Source organism: Hylobates moloch, unplaced genomic scaffold (assembly GCF_009828535.3).
Source record: "Hylobates moloch isolate HMO894 unplaced genomic scaffold, HMol_V3 SCAFFOLD_2, whole genome shotgun sequence".
Lineage (NCBI taxonomy): Eukaryota > Metazoa > Chordata > Mammalia > Primates > Hylobatidae > Hylobates > Hylobates moloch.
The window spans coordinates 16,612,336-16,632,015 of NW_026652277.1; the positions used below are offsets into that span (position 1 = coordinate 16,612,336).

General features: G+C 39.2%; 1 protein-coding gene across 1 annotated transcript in view; it reads right to left on the reverse strand.

The window, feature by feature from the left end:
- The window catches only part of CUBN (cubilin), a 308,721-nt gene that overhangs the window by 81,570 nt on the left and 207,471 nt on the right, over positions 1-19,680 (reverse strand). Inside the window, exons 42-49 of the mRNA XM_032164125.2 lie at positions 19,352-19,542; positions 19,008-19,191; positions 13,527-13,701; positions 12,181-12,359; positions 9,091-9,300; positions 8,300-8,440; positions 7,052-7,233; positions 739-910 (exon numbers count right to left, since the gene is read on the reverse strand). Coding sequence (XP_032020016.1) covers positions 739-910; positions 7,052-7,233; positions 8,300-8,440; positions 9,091-9,300; positions 12,181-12,359; positions 13,527-13,701; positions 19,008-19,191; positions 19,352-19,542 — 1,434 coding nt within the window. The remainder of the gene's footprint in view (positions 1-738; positions 911-7,051; positions 7,234-8,299; positions 8,441-9,090; positions 9,301-12,180; positions 12,360-13,526; positions 13,702-19,007; positions 19,192-19,351; positions 19,543-19,680) is intronic.

The window sequence follows — 19,680 nt, forward strand, 5'->3', positions numbered from 1 at the left end:
TATAATGGTGGCAGGTCCTAATGGCTTGATTAGCAATTCTCCACTTGATCTAATAAATTATTTTAAATCAAACAGATAATAGGACATTGACTTGCCAATGAATTTGTCTCTTTTTAATAAAGGAACAGATGCTTCTTGTACCAATGAAATAACTTAGCATTTTTCTTTTAATATTCACTCCCACTTCTAAATTTTAAAACCCTTAGATAATAGCACCAATCCAGGAAATAGGAGGATATTTACAATTAGAGGCCATATCTTGCTTAATTCTGGAATATTCTATATCAAATCAAACCTCCCATTTATTTTCACTGGAAATATGTGTGTGGATAGATGACTAGAAACAATAAAGCTTGTTCTGTCGCCAGCAAAATTAATTACTCTCTGAGAGTAAGTTACCTTCTAGGAGGTAGATGGTTTCTTTCAGCACAAAAGAATTGACCAGGGACTACGGAACAAGTCACCAACCCTCATGGTAACATGACCTGAAACTGTGCTAGAAGCTCATCTTGATCTAATTAAAAGTTTTAAATTCACTATAGCAGTTTCTTTCTGAAATCAGAAAGCTTTTTTCTGTCTGCAGTGCATTTTTGATCTGCTTATGTGTGTTTGTTTTATGTCAAAGATTCCAAGTATCACTAAAGGGAAAACGGATTGCTCTGCTGCCATTGGCAGTAGCTGGCGGCATCTGCAGTGCACCTGATTAAAATGGAGTGCATTTACAACATCCTACATTACCTGCATCTTCACTGGAGGTATAGGCAGCAGTGAAGCCGCCATATGGCCTGGATCCATCCGTGAAAAAAATGACTTTCATTGTGTTTTCTGAAGATTTAATCTCATTGCTTACATTCACACTACTACACAGTTTCTCTAGCTGGGGTGAGTTACTCCTAATGCCATTGAATACCTGTTGGAAACAGAGTTTAACATTCAGGCACACAATCCATCTTATTTCATATTTCCTAGGAGGTGATATTCCCAGCCCAGATCCACTTCCTTCTATAGGAACCCTGCCCCAAAATGAATGACCTAACAATGCAGGTTTCTATCCCAGTGCCACAAGCCACTATGTTACCCTGAGCACATTTTGTGACTTCAGGGTGATTTCACTGGAATGAAAGTATTGCAGTAATGCCTTCCCGCCATGTGGTGATAGATTAAAAGCTGCTATATACTTTGCAACTGGAAACAGTGCTCTCAATGTAAAGGAGATGAGCCACTGTGCTTACGATGTGGTCTGCAGAGCTCACTGATCGGCAGTTTTTCTTAAAAATGCATCAGGACCTTTGTTACTCAGAAGGGAAGCTTAAATGTGAGTTTCTGATGATTTCATGTATATAATAAAGCAGATATTTTTCTTCATTTACTTTAATTTTTGTTTATTTTTTGAGACAGAGTTTTGCTCTTGTTGCCCAGGCTGGAGTGCAATGGCGTGATCTCGGCTCACTGTATCCTCCACTTCCCAGGTTCAAGCAGTTCTCCTGCCTCAGCATCCCAAGCAGCTGAGATTACAGGCATGCGCCACCATGCCCAGCTAATTTTGTATTTTTAGTAGATACAGGGTTTCACCATGTTGGTCAGGCTGGTCTTGAACTCCTGACTTCAGGTGATCCACCTGCCTTGGCCTCCCAAAGTGCTGGGATTACAGGTGTGAGCCACAGCACCCAGCAAGCAGATATTTTTAAATACCTTGAAAAGTAATTTGAAAAATCAATCTCCATATGCAATTAAATGTAATAGTTCTTTCCTCGTTAGTTATGGATTCAAAGTTTCAATTTTCCTACTTATTTGAATTTCTAAGAATGGATTATTATTGACTCTAAAATATTAAATAATAACTGTAGTCATTCACATAGTTACAATAATTGGCAAACTATTCTTCCAATGCTTTACAAAATCAAATGAATTTGCATGCCTGGTTTTCACAGTTCAAAAAAAAACTAGATGAAATAACTGAATAATAATTCATTGACTGAACGATTGATATTCCCATTTCTAAAAGGATTTGAATGACTCAAGGTTAGAAATAATGACTCAGACTATGGCACTAACAGTTATGCAGAAGGAGAATGCACTCCACAGCAAAAGATGTCATCTCTTTAAATTTACTATAATTAATCAAATTTAGCTCTCTGGGGACTTCTGGTGTAAAGTGTCTTCCGGCTCACTGGACCAGGAGAAGAGCTTGCTATCACTTATTGAGCAGACAAATATGCCAGTCTTTGCTTATCATCCACTCAGCCTGTCTTATCCAATCAACACAACACCCTCCCAGGCAGATAACAGTATCCCTGTTTTCCAGATTATGATACCAGAATCCAAAAAGATGATGTAATTTGCTGAAGTTCAAATAACTAGTAATAATAGAACTGGGATTCAAACCATCCCTCTGATTCCACACCATGAAGTTATGCATCAAGAAACAGACGAGGAAAAATATTTCTATAATGCTGAAAGCAGGAATGGGCACCACATTGCTGGAATCAAAAGGGATTAGAACCAACTATAAGGTTAATGGGACATGTTGGAAAGTGTGATCAATGGCTGTTATCCTGCCTCTGAGTCGGCCTTTGGCATAGAATCACAATGACTGAACATGTTATAGTCATCCATTTATCACATGGACTTCTGCTGTTAGAAGCAACCAGAATGCAATTCCCATCGTTGTCCTCTAATCCCTTTTGTACTCAGAAACTACAACTCTCAGAGTACAAATGGATAGGAAGCAGGCACGTGAGATTTAGGATCTGCTATGAGCAGGGACAAAATCAGACACAGGTCTTATTTTAGGACACTGAGTGGCATAGCTTTTCATTTTCTCTATCTGTACAGAGAGTCAGATAGGCAGGTGGGTTTAGAGAAATTTTAGGCTCAGTCCAGCTGGATAAGGTATTAGTCAGGAAGCAGTGCAATGAAAGTTAAAGCTGCCTCCTCTGCACCAGCAGATCTTCTTCTTTCTTCTTCACTCTTTTCTTTTTTTCTTTCTTCTTCTCCTTCTCCTTTTCTCTTTGTCCCTCTCCTTCTCATTCTCCTCCTCCTTCTCTTTCTCTTTCTTCTACTTCTTTTCTTCTTTTCTCCTTCTCCGTTTTCTTGTTTTTTTCTCCTTCCCCTTCTCATTCTTCTCCTTCTCCCTCTCTTCTCCCTCTTCTTCTTCTCCCTCTTCTCCACCTCCTTCTCCTTCTCTTTCTTCTTCTTCCTCTTTCATCTTTCTTCTTCCTCTTTCATCTTTCTTCTTCCTCTTTTCGGCAAGTTCTCAATCAAATAGAGTGGGGGCAAAGGCCGAACCACATGCCCTTGTTTGGATCAGAGTAAAGAGGAACCAAAATAAACATTGAACATATAAAAATATATTTCAAAAAAAGGAATGTGGACATTATACTAAAGATTCAGAAAAAAAATTAATTCTGAAAGTGATTCGTTGCTGGAGTTTTAACCTCCCCAAGAGAAAATACCTGTGGATATGTCATTTGTAGGTTTGTAGGTTTCCCTAATTAAAGTCAGGGCCCTCTCATGCATACAGAGATGCCAGTCATCCTTTCGGTAATTCATTCTTAAATATGAATGAATAGCCAAGGATCAGCAGACATTTAGGGAAGTGACTTATGTAAAAGGCAGAGACCAATGTTAGTAAACAGGAGACAGGAACATGAAGAAAACTGACCCCAAATAAACAACACAAAACTTCAAAATTATTATTAATATATTCATATATATATTAATATAGCAAACATATAAAATATTTAAATACATACTTTTCAAAGATTGATGGTAAAATAAAGATAATTTCAGGTATACCATTTTTCAAAAAATTTATTGCCCTTGCCCATTTCCTTGGGGAGCTACAAGAGGGTATGCCTCACCAAAACAGGAAATTAACCAAGAAAGGGACGTGCATAGCATCACAAAGCCAGCTTTCTAGCCCAGGAGAAGAATGAAGGAACTTGCACATTTGATGACAAAGGGAAATTCTGAAATGACAGCTAGCATCAGGCTTGCAGCTGATGTACAAAGGCTCAAGGAAGGATATTACTGAGGAAAATAAATGGAACTGAAATGTTTTACTACAGATGGTAAAGATGCACACCCGGGGTGGAGTGGGTGTGGAAGAATTGGTGATCAATGCATAAAACCCAAGAAAATATAAAGAGGACACAATTATTATTCCTTAGGAAAACAGGCCGGGCACGGTGGCTCACGCTTGTAATCCCAGCACTTTGGGAGGCCGAGGCAGGCGGATCACAAGGTCAGGAGATCGAGACCACAGTGAAACCCCGTCTCTACTAAAAATACAAAAAAATTAGCTGGGCGTGGTGGCGGGTACCTGTAGTCCCAGCTACTCCGGAGGCTGAGGCAGGAGAATGGCGTGAACCCGGGAGGTGGAGCTTGCAGTGAGCCGAGCTCATGCCACTGCAGTCCAGCCTGGGTGACAGAGCGAGACTCCGTCTCAAAAAAAAAAAAAAAAAAAAAAGGAAAACAAAAGCAAATGTTGCCATAGTACTCTACTTGGCTCAGTTGTGAATGGTGTTTACATAATCATAGTAATGTCAACTGAATGACAATTTAAGCAAAAGCTGTGACATGTATTTTGGGAGACAATTGGGAAAGTATATAAACTGTGCATACCCCATGTGTGTTTGTGGTGGCAGAGGGGTAATTCTCATCTTCTAGAGTAGGATGTGGATAGATACTGTCCAAAAAAAGCAAGGAGTTGTAGAATAGGAATATTATTTAGAAATAATGACATAAAACCGACCAGCAGTAGCTGCAAGAGTTATAAGTTGATAATTAAGGGATAGGGAGATGATAAGTAAGATCTGCTTTGGAATTTGTGGTTGTGGCTATAACTTTTATCTTTATTTGAGATCTAAAACTATGACTGTTCATATTCTCTTTCCTAAAGGACATGTGAATACTCTGCTTGTAAAATTCCTAATAATCATTATATTCAGTATGATTTAAACTATGAAAATAATTTCAAAGGTAAAAAACAACTGTTAGCATATACATCAACATTTTAGTAACAGATGAGTAGAATTAAAAATATCTTTATATTTTTTATTTTCTGAGCTCTCCAAATATTGCTCAATAAGCATCCATTATATTTATAACCAGAAAAATAGACTAAAATCAGAATTCGAGTGGATTTATATCACATGATTACAAGTACATAAAGTATGCTTTGCCAAGAAGAGATGAGAAAAATGAATCAAAATATGGTACAGTGGGAGTGGTTAGTATTTTTTCTACTTCATCTTGTTTATATAATTCAATCAATAATAGGAAAAAAAGTTTCTTTATAATAAACAACCTTAGTCCAAAATTTCCTTGCTCTCAAATAAAAGAAAACACACTTGGTTTCTTATTTTCAAGATCTGAAAGGCAACAGTTGAGTCCATCAGATATTAGAACTTGGAAATAAAATCTGAAGGTTGAATGAGACCATTTTACAGCAATACAAAGTGGTCATAAGATACAAAGATATTTCATATTTTTGAAATTCACTACCCAACAGGAGACAATTAAACTGAAAACAAAAGTGGCTTGTTATAAAAGGGATAATGATAGTACCTCTACTCTCCATTCATTCAACGATTATTTATCTTTATTATGTACAGGCACTGGGGATTCAGTGAATCCCCAGCAGTGAATGAAACTATGGCTCGACCTCAAGGAGCTTACATTCTAGTGGGGGAAGCAGACAATAAACTGATGAACAAATCAAAATGATGTATGGCAGCAGGTGTGAAGTGCTGTAAAACAACATGGCAGAGAAGGGTCAGGCCAGGGTGGGGTCTGTAATATAAGGTACTTAGACCTTATGGATTAAAAGGCATTAGAGCAGAGATCCCAATGAAGTGAGGGTGTGGAGCAGGCCACCATCTGGGGAGGGGCATTCCAGATGAAGGCAACAGCCGGATAGGGAGTATCTCAGCACATTCAGGGAATGGAATGGAGGCCAGATGGCTGGATCCCAGAGAGCAAAGAAGAGAGGAGTTTGAGATAAGACAAACAGGTAGAAGAGGATGGGGCAGCAGATAACGTCAGCCAGGTGGGCCACAGGTGCAGTTTGGGATTTTCCTCTGAGTGAGATGAGAAGCCATTAGAGGATTTTCAAAGGGAGCAACGTGACCCGATTGAGGTTTAAAACCATCACATGCTGCTGTGTTGAGAATGTAGGGAGATGAGAATGGAACCAGGGGGACCAGGTGGAACTTCCTAAAATAATCCAATGAACAGTGGGAGTGGTAGTAGTAGATAAGATGAGAAATAGTTCAATTGTGGATATTTTTAAAGATGCACCCGATGGGACTTGCTTATAGATGCCATATAGGGTGTGAGAGGAAGGATTCTAAAATAGACATCAAGACTTTTGACCCAAGCAACCAGAAGTTTGGAATTATTTACTGAGATAACAAACACTGCAGAAGGGGCAAGTTGGGTGGAGAAATTTGCTAATATTAATCCAATCTACCTATCTACACACACATATGTGTGCATAGTACTTCACAGTTAACAATCTATTTGTTATTTACACTCAGGGATCTCATTTGCTTTCTTTCACTGCAGGAAGCTGAGATTGCTGAGGGCACATCTGAAACCACTGGAGGTTGGCGACATGGAGGTCATGTAGCAGTGCTCTCCCACCAAGAGTCCCTCTGCACCCCTGGAGAGAGCAGTGATTATGCAGGACCACCCACCTGCTCAGAACTTTCGTGGTGGTTTGTGCTGTGACTCTGGTACCATTCAGCTAGGTATGTGCTGCTATAGGCTTAGCTTCCCACAGCCTCCCCAGTTTTGCCATTTGTCATGATCATTCACTCTTAAAATTTATTCTATGACCCTGATGCACAGAGTGATAGCTGATAGTCTCTTAAAACAACTTTTACAATTATTTTTACAGGTTACTGTGATTTTGTTCCCTCAACAATACTTAGAATTTGTCTGAGTTATAGTTGCCTAGATGGCCTAGTTTTCTGACTATGATTTATGGGTCAGTAAACTCTTTAAACAATGGAATATAACATCTCAGGCGGCAGGGAACACTTACTATCACATGCTCATTGTTGCAGGACGGATGAGTGGCCAGCCTCAGGTTGTTAAACGTTAGGGTGATCTGCCTTCCCTCCGGGGCGGTGATTCTCCACTCACAGATCCGGCCATGAGGATTTGGGTTCGGGTAGTTGGGAGAAGTAAATGTTCCAGTAGAGCCCTGAAGATCCCCACCACACTCTGATGTGGGGGAAAAAAAGCCAAGAAAACTTCCAATCAAATCAAAATGTTTCCTTCCATCAGGAAAGCTCTCAAAATTCAGGTATTTAAAAATAATCCTTCTAGATAAAATTATTCTCCATATTTATTTATGTGCATGAGGATTTTAGTGAACATATACATTCACTTTTTATCTCTATTAATATTTAACCCTGCCTTACATGGATGATAGTCCACGGGCAGCAATTTAGTTATCATCATGGCCCAAGAAATGAGAGACAAATAAATGTAATGAACTTAAGAATAAGGAAAATCGGGCCAGGCGCGGTGGTTCACACTTGCAGCACTTTGAGAGGCCGAGGCAGGCAGATCACAAGGCCAGGAGTTCAAGAACAGCCTGACCAACATGATGAAACCCCGTCTCTACTAAAAATACAAAAATTAGCTGGGCGTTGTGGCGTGCACCTGTAATCTCAGCTACTCAGGAGCCTGAGGCAGGACAATCGCTTGAACCTGGGAGGCAGAGGTTGCAGTGAGCTGATATCATGCCATTGCACTCCAGCCTGGACAAAAGAGTGAGACACTGTCTCAAAAAAAAAAAAAAAAAAAAAAATGAAAGAAAAGAAAAAAAAATCAAGAAAATTGGCCACGAGTGGTGGCTCACACCTGTAACCCCAACACTTTGGGAGGTCAAGGCAAGACCCCACGTTTACAAAAAAAAAAAAAAAGAGGAAACTCAGAAAGTGAATGTTAAGTACCCAGTTTTTCTGAACAAGATCTTTATTTTATCTGAGTTTGTTGGGTTTGCAGTAAGACAAATTCTGAGTAACTACAGGATTCTCTCAAGGTGGGCATTACAGCATAACTCCCATCCTCTTATTATATCTCTCGTGATACTAGTTATTTTCTCTTACAGCATTGATCACAGCTGTGATTTTTCGTTTATCATGGTGACTTTTTGATTAAGGTCCAAGAAAATAGGGGTCATGTTTTGTTTTGTTTTTCAAATATTTTAACACCAGTGGCTAGCATAGTGTCTGTCCAATGCAGGTGCTCAATGTTGTGTTGAATGAATCAATGAACTCACCTTCCATACTGGATTCAAATCGCAGTCTGAATCCTGAGGCAGTCAGAGAGCCGTCTGTGACAAATCTGACCACAGCAGTATTGCTAGGAGTGTCTACGCTGTCAGGAATGGTGTTTCCACAGTATCTGCCCAAGATGTTTCCTGTGAGAGACAAATAATTAAATATACATGTCCAAGTGATCGATTTCTTTTAACCTCTATTCAAGGTGTCCTGTGTGTACAAAGAAAATAATAAAAAACAAGACCCTGCCTATGAAGAAACATTAATCTCTGTCAAGACAACAGGAAAACATGAATAAAAATGAACATATTCAAATACATGAAGAAGTGAAAAAAATGCAACCAATTAGGGGAAGGATATCTCAGCACAATGAGGAAGGCTTGCTCATTTGCTTGAAAAAATGATCTGAGATAAAAGAGTGACAAGTATCTGCCTTATGCTACCACTAGGAGACATGCATGATCCCTTCCCCGTCTCAAGCTATAGAACACCCCTCAAATAACAGCATGTGGCAATGGGATGTCTCAGCAGCAAGAGGTGCCTTCCCACTACTGTTGCTCTCCCCAAGTGGCCTCCAGGGTGGGCTATATGACACCTGGGTTCTGGGCATCCATTGTTAATGGTAGAATTGAGGGAGAGAATCACCAGTACTGCCCAAAGCTCATTAGTCTGCACTTCTCTGCAGAGTATAGACATGCTTTTGCCTTTCTTGGAAGTGAAGAAACTTCAGAGGCTGAATAAGTACATGTGAAAATAAACACCCAAAAGAGAGCAGATATATTTTACTAACCAGAGGTATGATTGTCCCAGATCTCCACAAAGTCTTTTTCACAGCCAGAAGAATTCTGAAGGTTAAAATCTTCAAAATAGATGGTGAGATAGTGTCCAGAGAGCCCCTGGAGATGCCACTCACAGAATAAGTTGTCTCTATATGGAAGTGTTGGATGTCCAATGCTTTCAACAACACCACTTTGCCCTGTTACTCTTCCCCCACACTGAGCTGCAAAAAATAAAAATAAATAAATATAAGAAAGCAAGCAAGCAAGAAAGATTGATTCTATTACAAATTTTTTCTTCATTTCACCAGCACATTTGAAAACTTTGAGGTGCCAAGTGACTCTGAATGGAAGTTTTTAAAATTCTGAAAATGGTTAGTGCTTTCCTCATTATTTGAATTCTACCATTGATGTAAACAGAAATGATACCACAAGTCCAATACAATAATGGGAAACAGAAGATGATGACTAAAGGGAATATTCTGTAATGTCACATTAATTCTTTTGGGACAGTATGTAAGAGCTAATAGTCGCAAGTAAGTTTCATCTCAAGAACCAACTGATAGGCTGATCTGGCCTGCCTAGTACCCTGTGTTGATCCTAAAGACTGAACCCAAGCTCAGCTGGAAGGGGTACTGTGGGGACACTTGCCATTTCTAGTTTTACTCTCAACTAAACAGTTCACTACAGTAACTGATATCTCAGGGCCTTGAAAATTACTATTCAATTATGTCTTATTAGCTGGGTTTGATAGCTAATTGAATTATATGCAGCTTGACTCAGGATACAACATGATCTATGGTGTAGTTAAACATTGTTACCACTAGGCTTTCTGAACTTTCGTTGTATTAAATATTTGTTTGGTTTGTGTCTAAACCTATTAGATACCAAATTATGTGCTATTGTGACCATATTATAGTGAATCTTCAACAAGCAAAGTTACCGCTCATTTTTTTAAATAAGGAAATCAAAATGCTGAAGAGGCATATTTGCTTTCTTTTTTCTTTTTTTTTTTTTTGAGACAGAGTCTTGCTCTGTCACCCAGCCTAGAGTGCAGTGGTGCAATCTCGGCTCACTGCAAACTCCACCTCCTGGGGTTCAAGAAATTCTCTGCCTCAGCCTCCTGAGTAGTAGGAATTACAGGTGCTCACCACCATGCCTGGCTAATTTTTGTATTTTTAGTGGAGACAGGGTTTCACCATCTTGGCCAGGCTGGTCTTGAACTCCTGACCTCGTGATCCACCTGCCTTGGCCCCCCAAAGTGCTAGGATTACAAGCATGAGCCACCATGCCCCACTGACATGTTTGCTTTTTATCCAGTGACTGATTTGGCACTAGAGACTCAGAGAAAAAAAAAGGTTAATTATTTTATATATGATGAGGAATTCAAAGACACTGTTCTAAATATAGTTACCTGGTTCTTAAACGGTTTTATTACTTAAAGTAATAAACATACTGCAGTTCTTCCTTTTCCTTGGGGGATACATTCCAAGACCCCCAGTGAGTGCCTAAAACCTCAGATAGTACCAAACCCTATACAGACATATAGACTATTTTTTTCTCTATATATGTACCTATGATAAAGTTTACTGTATAAATTAGACATAAGAGATTAACAACAATAACTAATAATAAAATAGAAGAATCATAACAGTATACTGTAAGAAAAGTTATGTAAATGTGGTCTCTCAAAATATCTTGGTGTACTGTACTCACCTATTTTGGGGCCTCTGTTTACCAAGGGCATTGAAACCATGGAACATGAAACCATGGATAAGAGAGAACTACTGTATTTCATAGTAAGCTGAAGAAACAGGAGTTTGATTTAACTACATATATTTCTTCACAAATAAGTTAGAGAAAATATAAAATATTCAAGTTTACTAAGATTACTTTTTTAAATGAAAATTAAAAGAGAAATTAAAGTTGATTAATGACTGTGGTTTCAAACATTTACACTCCTTACTTATTTCTAGCATTAAAATATTTTTAAAATTAGGCAAATAGAAAGACTTATTTTTAAAAGGTCATGGTTTTTAAAAAAGTTTTAACATATTCATTCTATAATAACTCTTATTTAATATAAAAATGTTTCCCAGGGTTTTTATAGTTTTGTGTTTTACAGTTAAGTCTTTACTCCATCTTGAATTAATTTTTGTATATGATATAAGGAAGGGGTCCAGTTTCAATCTTCTGCATACTGCTGGCCAGTTCTCCCAGCATCATTTATTGGATAGGGAATCTTTTCCCTGTTGCTCGCTTTTGTCAGCTTTGTTGAAGATCAGATGCCTGTAGGTGTTAGACCTTATTTCTGAGCTCTCTTTTCCATTCTATTGGTCTATGTGTCTATTTTTGTACCAGTACCATGCTGTTTTGGTTACTGTAGCCCTGTAGTATAGTTTCAAGTCAGGTATTGTGATGCCTCTAGCTTTGTTCTTTCTGTTTAGGATTGCCTTGGTTATTTAGGTTCTTTTTGGGGTCCATATGAGTTTTAAAATAGTTTTTTTCTAGTTCTGTAAAGAATGTCATAATAGTTTGATAGGAATCACATTGAATCTGTAAATTTTGGGGAGCAGCATGGCCATTTTAATAATATTGATTCTTCCTATCCATGAGCACAGAATTTTTTTTCATTTGATAGGGTGGAGGGTGGGAGAAGGGAGACGAGCAGAAAAAATAACTATTAGGTACTAGGCTTAGTGCTTGGCTGATGAAATAATCTCTACAATAAACCCCCAAGAAGGAATTTACCTATATAACAAATCTGTACATGTACCCCTGAACCTAAAATAAAGGTTTTTTTTTTTGAGACGGAGTCTCGCTCTGTCGCCCAGGCTGGACTGCAGTGGCGCAATCTCGGCTCACTGCAAGCTCCGCCTCCCGGGTTCAAGCCATTCTCCTGCCTCAGCCTCCCGAGTAGCTGGGACTACAGGCGCCCGCCACCACGCCTGCCTAATTTTTTGTATTTTTAGTAGAGACGGTGTTTCACCATGGTCTCGATCTCCTGACCTCGTGATCCGCCTGCCTCGGCCTCTCAAAGTGCTGGGATTACAAGCGTGAGCCACCGCGCCCGGCCAAAATAAAAGTTTTAAAAAAATTATTACCTATAGAATACTTGGCCTTGAATCCCACATGTGTGGGGCTGTTGTCAGATCGAAATCTCAAATACATAACCTCTCCTGAGGACCACTGACTGCTGGGCAAATATGTCCCACAAAATTTGGAAAGTATTGGTGCATCTGAATCCACTCCATCCCGCAACTCAAGGTAGTTGGAAGTACAGCTGAAGTGGAAACAAAATTCTGTTAAATTTACATGGTCAAAGGCCTTATTTTGATAATGACAACTTCACTTGCTTTCTTTGAAGATATTATTAAATCATCATTTCTTAGCATAAAAAGCTATGATAGAATCAGCATAAGCCATGTCACTTTAAAATGCTGTATGATATTTTTCCTAATAATACATTCTTTTATTAGTAGCTGAAAAGACAGGTTTTACATGTTCTACATTCAAGAATATTTACTTCCCTTCCATATTCTGTATTGGTTTTACAAACATAAATGTTGCTTTCAAATTAATCCCTATGAATTTCAAAAAACAACAAATGTTTTGTTCCACACAATGATTTGATACATTTCACATGACAAAGATAAATTCTCTAACAGCTCTGTAATTGGGACTAATGGAGCGTCCTAACTGGAATTTTCTGTGTCCATAAAAGTAGATAAGCATGTACCTAATGTTTCTTCAGGAAGTCACATCAGCCAGTTAATGCTCCATGAGTGGAAGAGTAGTATTAGACCCAGTGCCAGAAATAGCAACAAAAGATCTTATATCCAAGTTTTGCACCACAGCTGCATTCATGCAAATGTATACACACATTTGTTCAAGGAAAGAGGAAAATGTTTTTTACAATCTTTATAGTTTTTCTTTCTCTTCAACATAGTAAGACTTACTCTCTGTTTTGTAATCCTTTCAGAACTCTTATTAAATAAAGACTGAGAAATTATACTGTGCATGCTTTAGTACTGTTCCGACACTGCTGACCCCTGGTGACACACCACACAAATTCCCATTTGTTAAACAGACATTTTATCATTTGTGACACCGAATATGAGGCTGGGCAAATAAATATTCATCTATCAGAAACACGATATATTTCCTGTGGGAGGAAGAATGGATAACATCAATCTCAAGTAGCCACGCTCAGTGTCCCTTGCAGGAAGTGTCTAGGGTCACAAGGGACAGTATCCATGTACATAACCAGCTCAGCTGATGGGAGAGTGGCTGGCCGACTGTGTTTTCAGGCCTGAGCCATTAAGAGTTTCCCTTTTCCCCTGGATTTCCTTGCAGTATGTGCTACCGAAAGAAATGGACTGTTTTGAGACATGACAGTTAAAAAATACTAACTTTTGCTAGGAAAAAAATAAAAATGGAAGTGACATACTTGGGTGTTACTTCAATATCGAATTGATCTTCAAATTGCAGCTGTATGCGTGTTTCCGGTGGAGCCGCTAAGATCCAAATGCAATCAGCATGCGGGGGATAATTATCAGGGTGGTTGGGGGAGGTCACATACCCAGCAGAATCAGCATCACGGATGTAGACATTGCCCCCACAGGCTGTGAGCAAACACAGTTAAATCAGTCTACGATCTGGTGAAGGGGATGCAGTCAATGGATACGAATCATCTTTTAAAGTTGACTTCTCTGTATTTTGTCTCCATTTCCTTTCACCTGTTATGATCCTCATTTTCTTTTCCAGCAAACAAATTCTCAATTTGCTATCAAGGGAGCTACCAGGTGTGACACTTTTGAATTTGCCAGACCATCTATCTATTCTCATTGGAAATTTCATTCTTTCTTAAAGCCAACCAAATGATTATGGCACATGGTGCATGGGGCAGAACATCACAGAAGCACGAATAAATATCCACCACTTCGATAAGCATGTAACTATGCTAGCAGTTACAGCTTCCCACTGAGCATTCAGTACAGCAGAATGATGCAGAGCTATAGTCTTGGTATATTTTAAAGACTAAGCAGATATATCTTTGCACAACTCTGGGAGCATTCATTCATTACATTTCTTCAGGATTTAGATACATTTGAGAAACAAGATCAATGGCATGAAACAATTTATAAGCCATGTTATGCCAGAGGATAAAGGAGATTTTTAATATTTCTTTTCTAAAAAACCAAAGTATTATCACAAAATATTTTTCTATTATCAATAAATACTCTTTGGCATTTTCAACAAACAAACCAGATACGAGTAAAACTACTTACAATGCCAATGAAATTAACCTGTCCAATCACTTAGCCATACACATACTTGATCTGCTCAACTCTAGAACATTTATGTCCACTGTCACTCACCCACTTATAGTCACATCCTGAAGTCTGTCAATACTTCCAACTCCCCCATCTCTGAAACTCTGAATTGCAAATCCCTTTGATGAGCTCCAACTCCCTTGCTTCGTGTCTTTCCTTCAAACTTCCCTTGCAAAATACCAACTCTGTGGTTGTGTTCAATTCAAGCCATTCATTCATGGAAATTGATGCCCCTTGCAAATATATGTACTCCCATCTCAACACCGCCGAGCAATTCACCCATTACTTTTCATATAAACTACAATGGCTGTTTGGAACTTTACTCCCTAAACCCTTGACTTTCCCCATTTCCTCTTGATTCTAAGCACATTACATTAGGCTCCACTTTACAAAGAAAGTAGAAGAAATCAGATGAGAATCCCTTCCATTTGTTACCCCTAATTTGTTACTATCCTCAATAAATTAATCTGCATCTCTATGCTCTATTTTTCCCTCTGTACATTAACTTCCTGTATCTCTGGATCAAGTTCCCATCGTATTGTCTCCTCCAGGATCCTGCTCTATTTAATCTCTCTCTCTATCTGTCTGTCTGTCTCTCTCTTTCTCTCTTTTCGCCCTTCCTTCTTCAACCCTATGAAAGCACTCATGTTCTCCCAAGTCACCTCACAGCTATATGCCCAAAGAACTTTTTAAATTCTTATTTTATATCCACAGCATGTAACACGGTTGATCACATCGTCCTTCTTTACTTTTTTGTCCCTTGGCTTCTGTGACACCAAGCTCTTCTCTTCCTTTTACTCTTCACATCATTCTTCCTCCGGCTCTTGGGCGCATCTCTCCAGGGCTTCCCTGACATTGCTGGAGGCCCTCAGGAATCCTCCTGTAAGCCTTTCATCTCACTCTGAATAATTCCCCAGTTGCTGTCATACATCCTCATGACTTAAATGATAAGCAGTCTGTTGATTATTCCCGTATTTACAGATTCAGTCTAGACCCCTGTTCTGACCTCGAGACTCCTGCTCCGACCACTTACTGGGCATCTCCAATGGAGGTAATTCAGAGATTTCAGACTGAACTTGTCTCACATGAACACTCTCATTTGCTCGTCATCCAGAGCTCCATAACTGAGTCTGCTGATGACAGCATCAGCCCCTCTTCCTATGGACACTCTCTATCCACTCTTACTGCCTTATTTTTCTCCTTGATACCTTTCATCATATGGCATATTATATATTTTACTTATTTATTGTCTGCGTCTTAACACTAGAATTAGGCTCCATGAGGACATGGATTTTGTTTGTTTACTGCCACATCCCCGGGGCCTGATACAGTGTCTGTCCCACGGAAAGTTCTTAAATGTCTGTGGGAAGAATGGATCCACCCAGACAAAAACCTAACAACTGCTCCTAAGGTTCCTCCCACCCCTTCCCTCTTGCCTCACATCCAACTGACCTCCAAATTCACCCAATCCCGTATTTATGATATCTTTGATATGCCCTCTCTCCTACCTTCTTACTGCCATTGCCTTAGTTCAGGGAGTAATTTTTTTCCCTAAATTACTCTTTCATCTGGTCTCTCTCTCTTCAGTCTTCCCCGCCTCCAATGTTTTCGTGTTGCAGCTACATTCGTGTTTTTAATCTGATCACATTGTTCATGTTTTGGAGCAAAATCTTCCAATGCCTCCCATAACCTTTTGATTAACATCTTCACTAACTTAGGGTGGTATCCAGGGCCCTGAGCACAGTGATTCCTGCCTGCTTCATCACTATTATGCTTACCTCTTTTTGACTCTGTTCTCTAGCAGTAGTGAATTCTTTCAAATTATTGAATATGACTTGTAACATTGAGACTTTCTACGCATGCACATCTTTTTATCACTGATGGGCAAATCTCACCATCCACTTCCCCTGGAGCCCTCTCTGATGTCCTGGGCTGAAGTAGATGTTTCTGTTCTGTGCATTCCTCTTTCTAGCACTTATTATACCATATACCACGTTCTTCTTTTTTCTTCCTTTGAGACAGGGTCTTGCTTTGTCACCTAGGCTGGAGTGCAGTGGTATCATCATGGCTCACTGCAGCCTCAACTTGCCAGGCTCAAGTGATCCTCCCAACTCAGCTTACTGAGCAGCTGAAACCACAGAAGTGCGCCACCATGTTCAGCTACTTTGAAAACTAAGGTCTTTCTATGTTGCCCAGGTTGTTCTCAAACTCCTAAGCTCAAGTGATCCTCCTGCCTTGGCTTCTCAAAGTGCCGGGATTACAGGCATGAACCACCGTGCCCAGCCTTATATTATGTTGTAATTGTGCCTTTGCTTGCCTGTCTCCTCTACCACACTGTGAACTCCTTGGCAGAACTTGGTGGTTTGCATGATGTGAAACACCTTGTAAATGTTTGATTAATTAATTAATAGGCCTATTAATCAGGTGAGAATAAAAGGCAACTACCACAGGGTCCTAGAAATCTCAATCAACCATAGCGAAGGAGTGTCTCTGGAGAAAAATGGTATAAAACTAGGTGATTTGATGTCGAAAAATGTTCACAAAAGGACCTAGGTTAAAGGCTGAGAAATGGGAGTGGCATGGAAATAGATATGGTGGGAAGATAGCCAGATAGATGTGGGAAGTAGAAGGCTGGCTATAGTTATGGAACATGGTTGAGTTGGTAAGTAGAGAGAAATAACAGTGATGCTGCTGTTTCAGGTTGCCAAGAACAGGTTGTGAAATCAAAAGACTTTTAAGTCTGATGTTAACAGCTGTCATAACAAGCTTCAAGAAAGACAGGGAGAAAGTAATGGCCATAACCATACTTGCATGAACAGTGAATCCACAAAGGAACAGAAGAGGCTCTTAGTGTATCTGAATTACCACTAAATGTTGACTTTAAAAATATAAATCAAACTGAGTCTATTGGCTGAGGATGGTGGCTCACTCCAGTAATCCTAGCACTTTGGGAAGCTGAGGCAGGTGGCTCACCTGAGCTCAGGAGTTCAAGACCAGCCTGGGCAACATGGTGAAATCCCATCTTTACCAAAAGTACAAAAATTAGCTGGGCACGACGGTGCATGCCTATAATCCCAGCTACTAGGGAGGATGGGTCAGGAAATCACTTGAGCCTGGGAGGCAGAGGTTGCAGTGAGCTGAGATCGTGCCACTGTACTCCAGACTGGGTGACAGAGAGACCCTGTCTCAAGAAAGAAAAAAAAGACTGAGTCTATTATAAACAAAAACAGAAGAGTAGAGTTATGCAGGATGGGCTGACGTCTACTCACTAGACTCAAGACACTGCTACTCTTGAAATGCTTTGGTACCAGGTGAAAACTGCCCATTCATGACTCAGCTGCAAAGCTCAGCATCAAGAGATGGAGGGATAAGAAGGTCCCAGCTTAGAAAGCAATGGTACAGGTGCCCACAGAGCTGCATTAAAGCTCCCTCCTTGTGCCAGAGCTCTGGGAAGTGACCAAAGCTCCTTCCCTGGTGTTTTGGACCTTACTCAAGCTATTCGCTTATTTTTGTGTGTCAGTTGGTGAAGACTCTTATTCATCTCTTTTATCAAAATGAAGAAACCATGTTGACTTTAAACCTCATACAATGTGCAGTAAAACATATGATTTCATTTTTATATATATATAAATATATGAATCTGGGATTCAAGTCATAGGATCATTTTGAAATCTATATTATCTAAATTCAGGTGGGACAAAGCAAACATTTATTATTATATTACTTTCTACTGACATTACTCCCTTTTTTTGAAGTGATGCCTATTTACTTATTTATTTATTCAATTAAACATTACTAAAAAGCAAATGTCATCAAAATCAAATCATTACAGTAGAATTAAATGCAATTATAATCAAGTGTAATTAGTACAAGCAATTAAGGATATCATGTAATATATAATTAAATCAGTAATAATAGAATCAAAAAATTATGTGTTCTTTTAAAAACAGCATACAAATTATTATAAAATAAGGTAAATGTAAGTCTTATAATGTTTCTGTAACTAGAATTAACTTACAATTAGACATATTACAATGGAAAGGTCTAAGGAATTTCAGGGATCAAGAAGAATAGTTTATCTTATGGAAAATTTCACTTTGGTCACTAATTAGGTATGTGGCCTTAGAAAAGTCCAAGCCCCTCACAAGATCAGGAGATCGAGACCACGGTGAAACCCCGTCTCTACTAAAAATACAAAAAAATTAGCCGGGTGTGGTGGCGGGCGCCTGTAGTCCCAGCTACTCAGAGAGGCTGAGGCAGGAGAATTGCTTGAACCTGGGAGGCGGAGCTTGCAGTGAGCTGAGATTGCACCACTGCACTCCAGCCTGGGCCACAGAGCGAGACTCTGTCTCAAAAAAAAAAAAAAAAAAAAGAAAAGTCCAAGCCTCATTTTACTTATCTTTAAAATGGAAATAATGATACTTTACTTGAAAAGTAGTCACGATGAGATACTGAATGTATCAAATATAATAAGTACTTGAGAGTAGGTATTCTTATTAATTCTATTACTGTTAGTTCCGAAAAGAAAACTTTATATCAAAGAAGATCAAGCAATTGCAGGAAAAGTAGATAAAATTCTCAGTAAAAATGCTTACCTAAACTCTTTGCCTCATATTTGATCTTAAATCCTTGCCCTTCATTACTGTGATCAGAAATAAACTGAACAAACATTTGATTATCCGAGGTGAACAGAGTTGATGAAGCATGACTGCCACAGAAATGACCATTTCCTCCAGGGCGTCCCAAGGGTGGAGAATAGATATCAGGACCATTTCTTAGCTGGAAAGACAAATTAAAATTGCATCAACTCCTTTACATTGCAAAAGAAGGAGTACGTAATTCTTATCCATTTATGTCCCAGGAGAGAAAAATCATCATTTTGTTTTCTGAATGAAGTCTATGGAAAATGTAATTAGAAAGGGTAGCAAGCAAGACCTACCACCAAGTAATCCCCCTGGTTGCAAGAAGAATCTCCATTTGGAATCTGGAAAGGTTGTTCAAAATGGACAGCAATGGTCAGGCCACTTTGGACCAGGACGTGCCAAGAACAGTTGAGGTTGGATGGGTAAGTCTCCGGATACTTGGGGGACGTGATGATCCCTCTGTCTGCATGCAAATAGCCACCGCAGCCTTCCCACAAAGAAACAAAGGTCGGTTATTTAAATAGCATTGGCAGCTGGATTTTTATGCTTTCTTAGTTTTCTTGGGGGGTTTTCAAAGGGAGGCAATAAAAGTGCTTCAAAATAAAGCCAGAGTGCAGGAAATGAT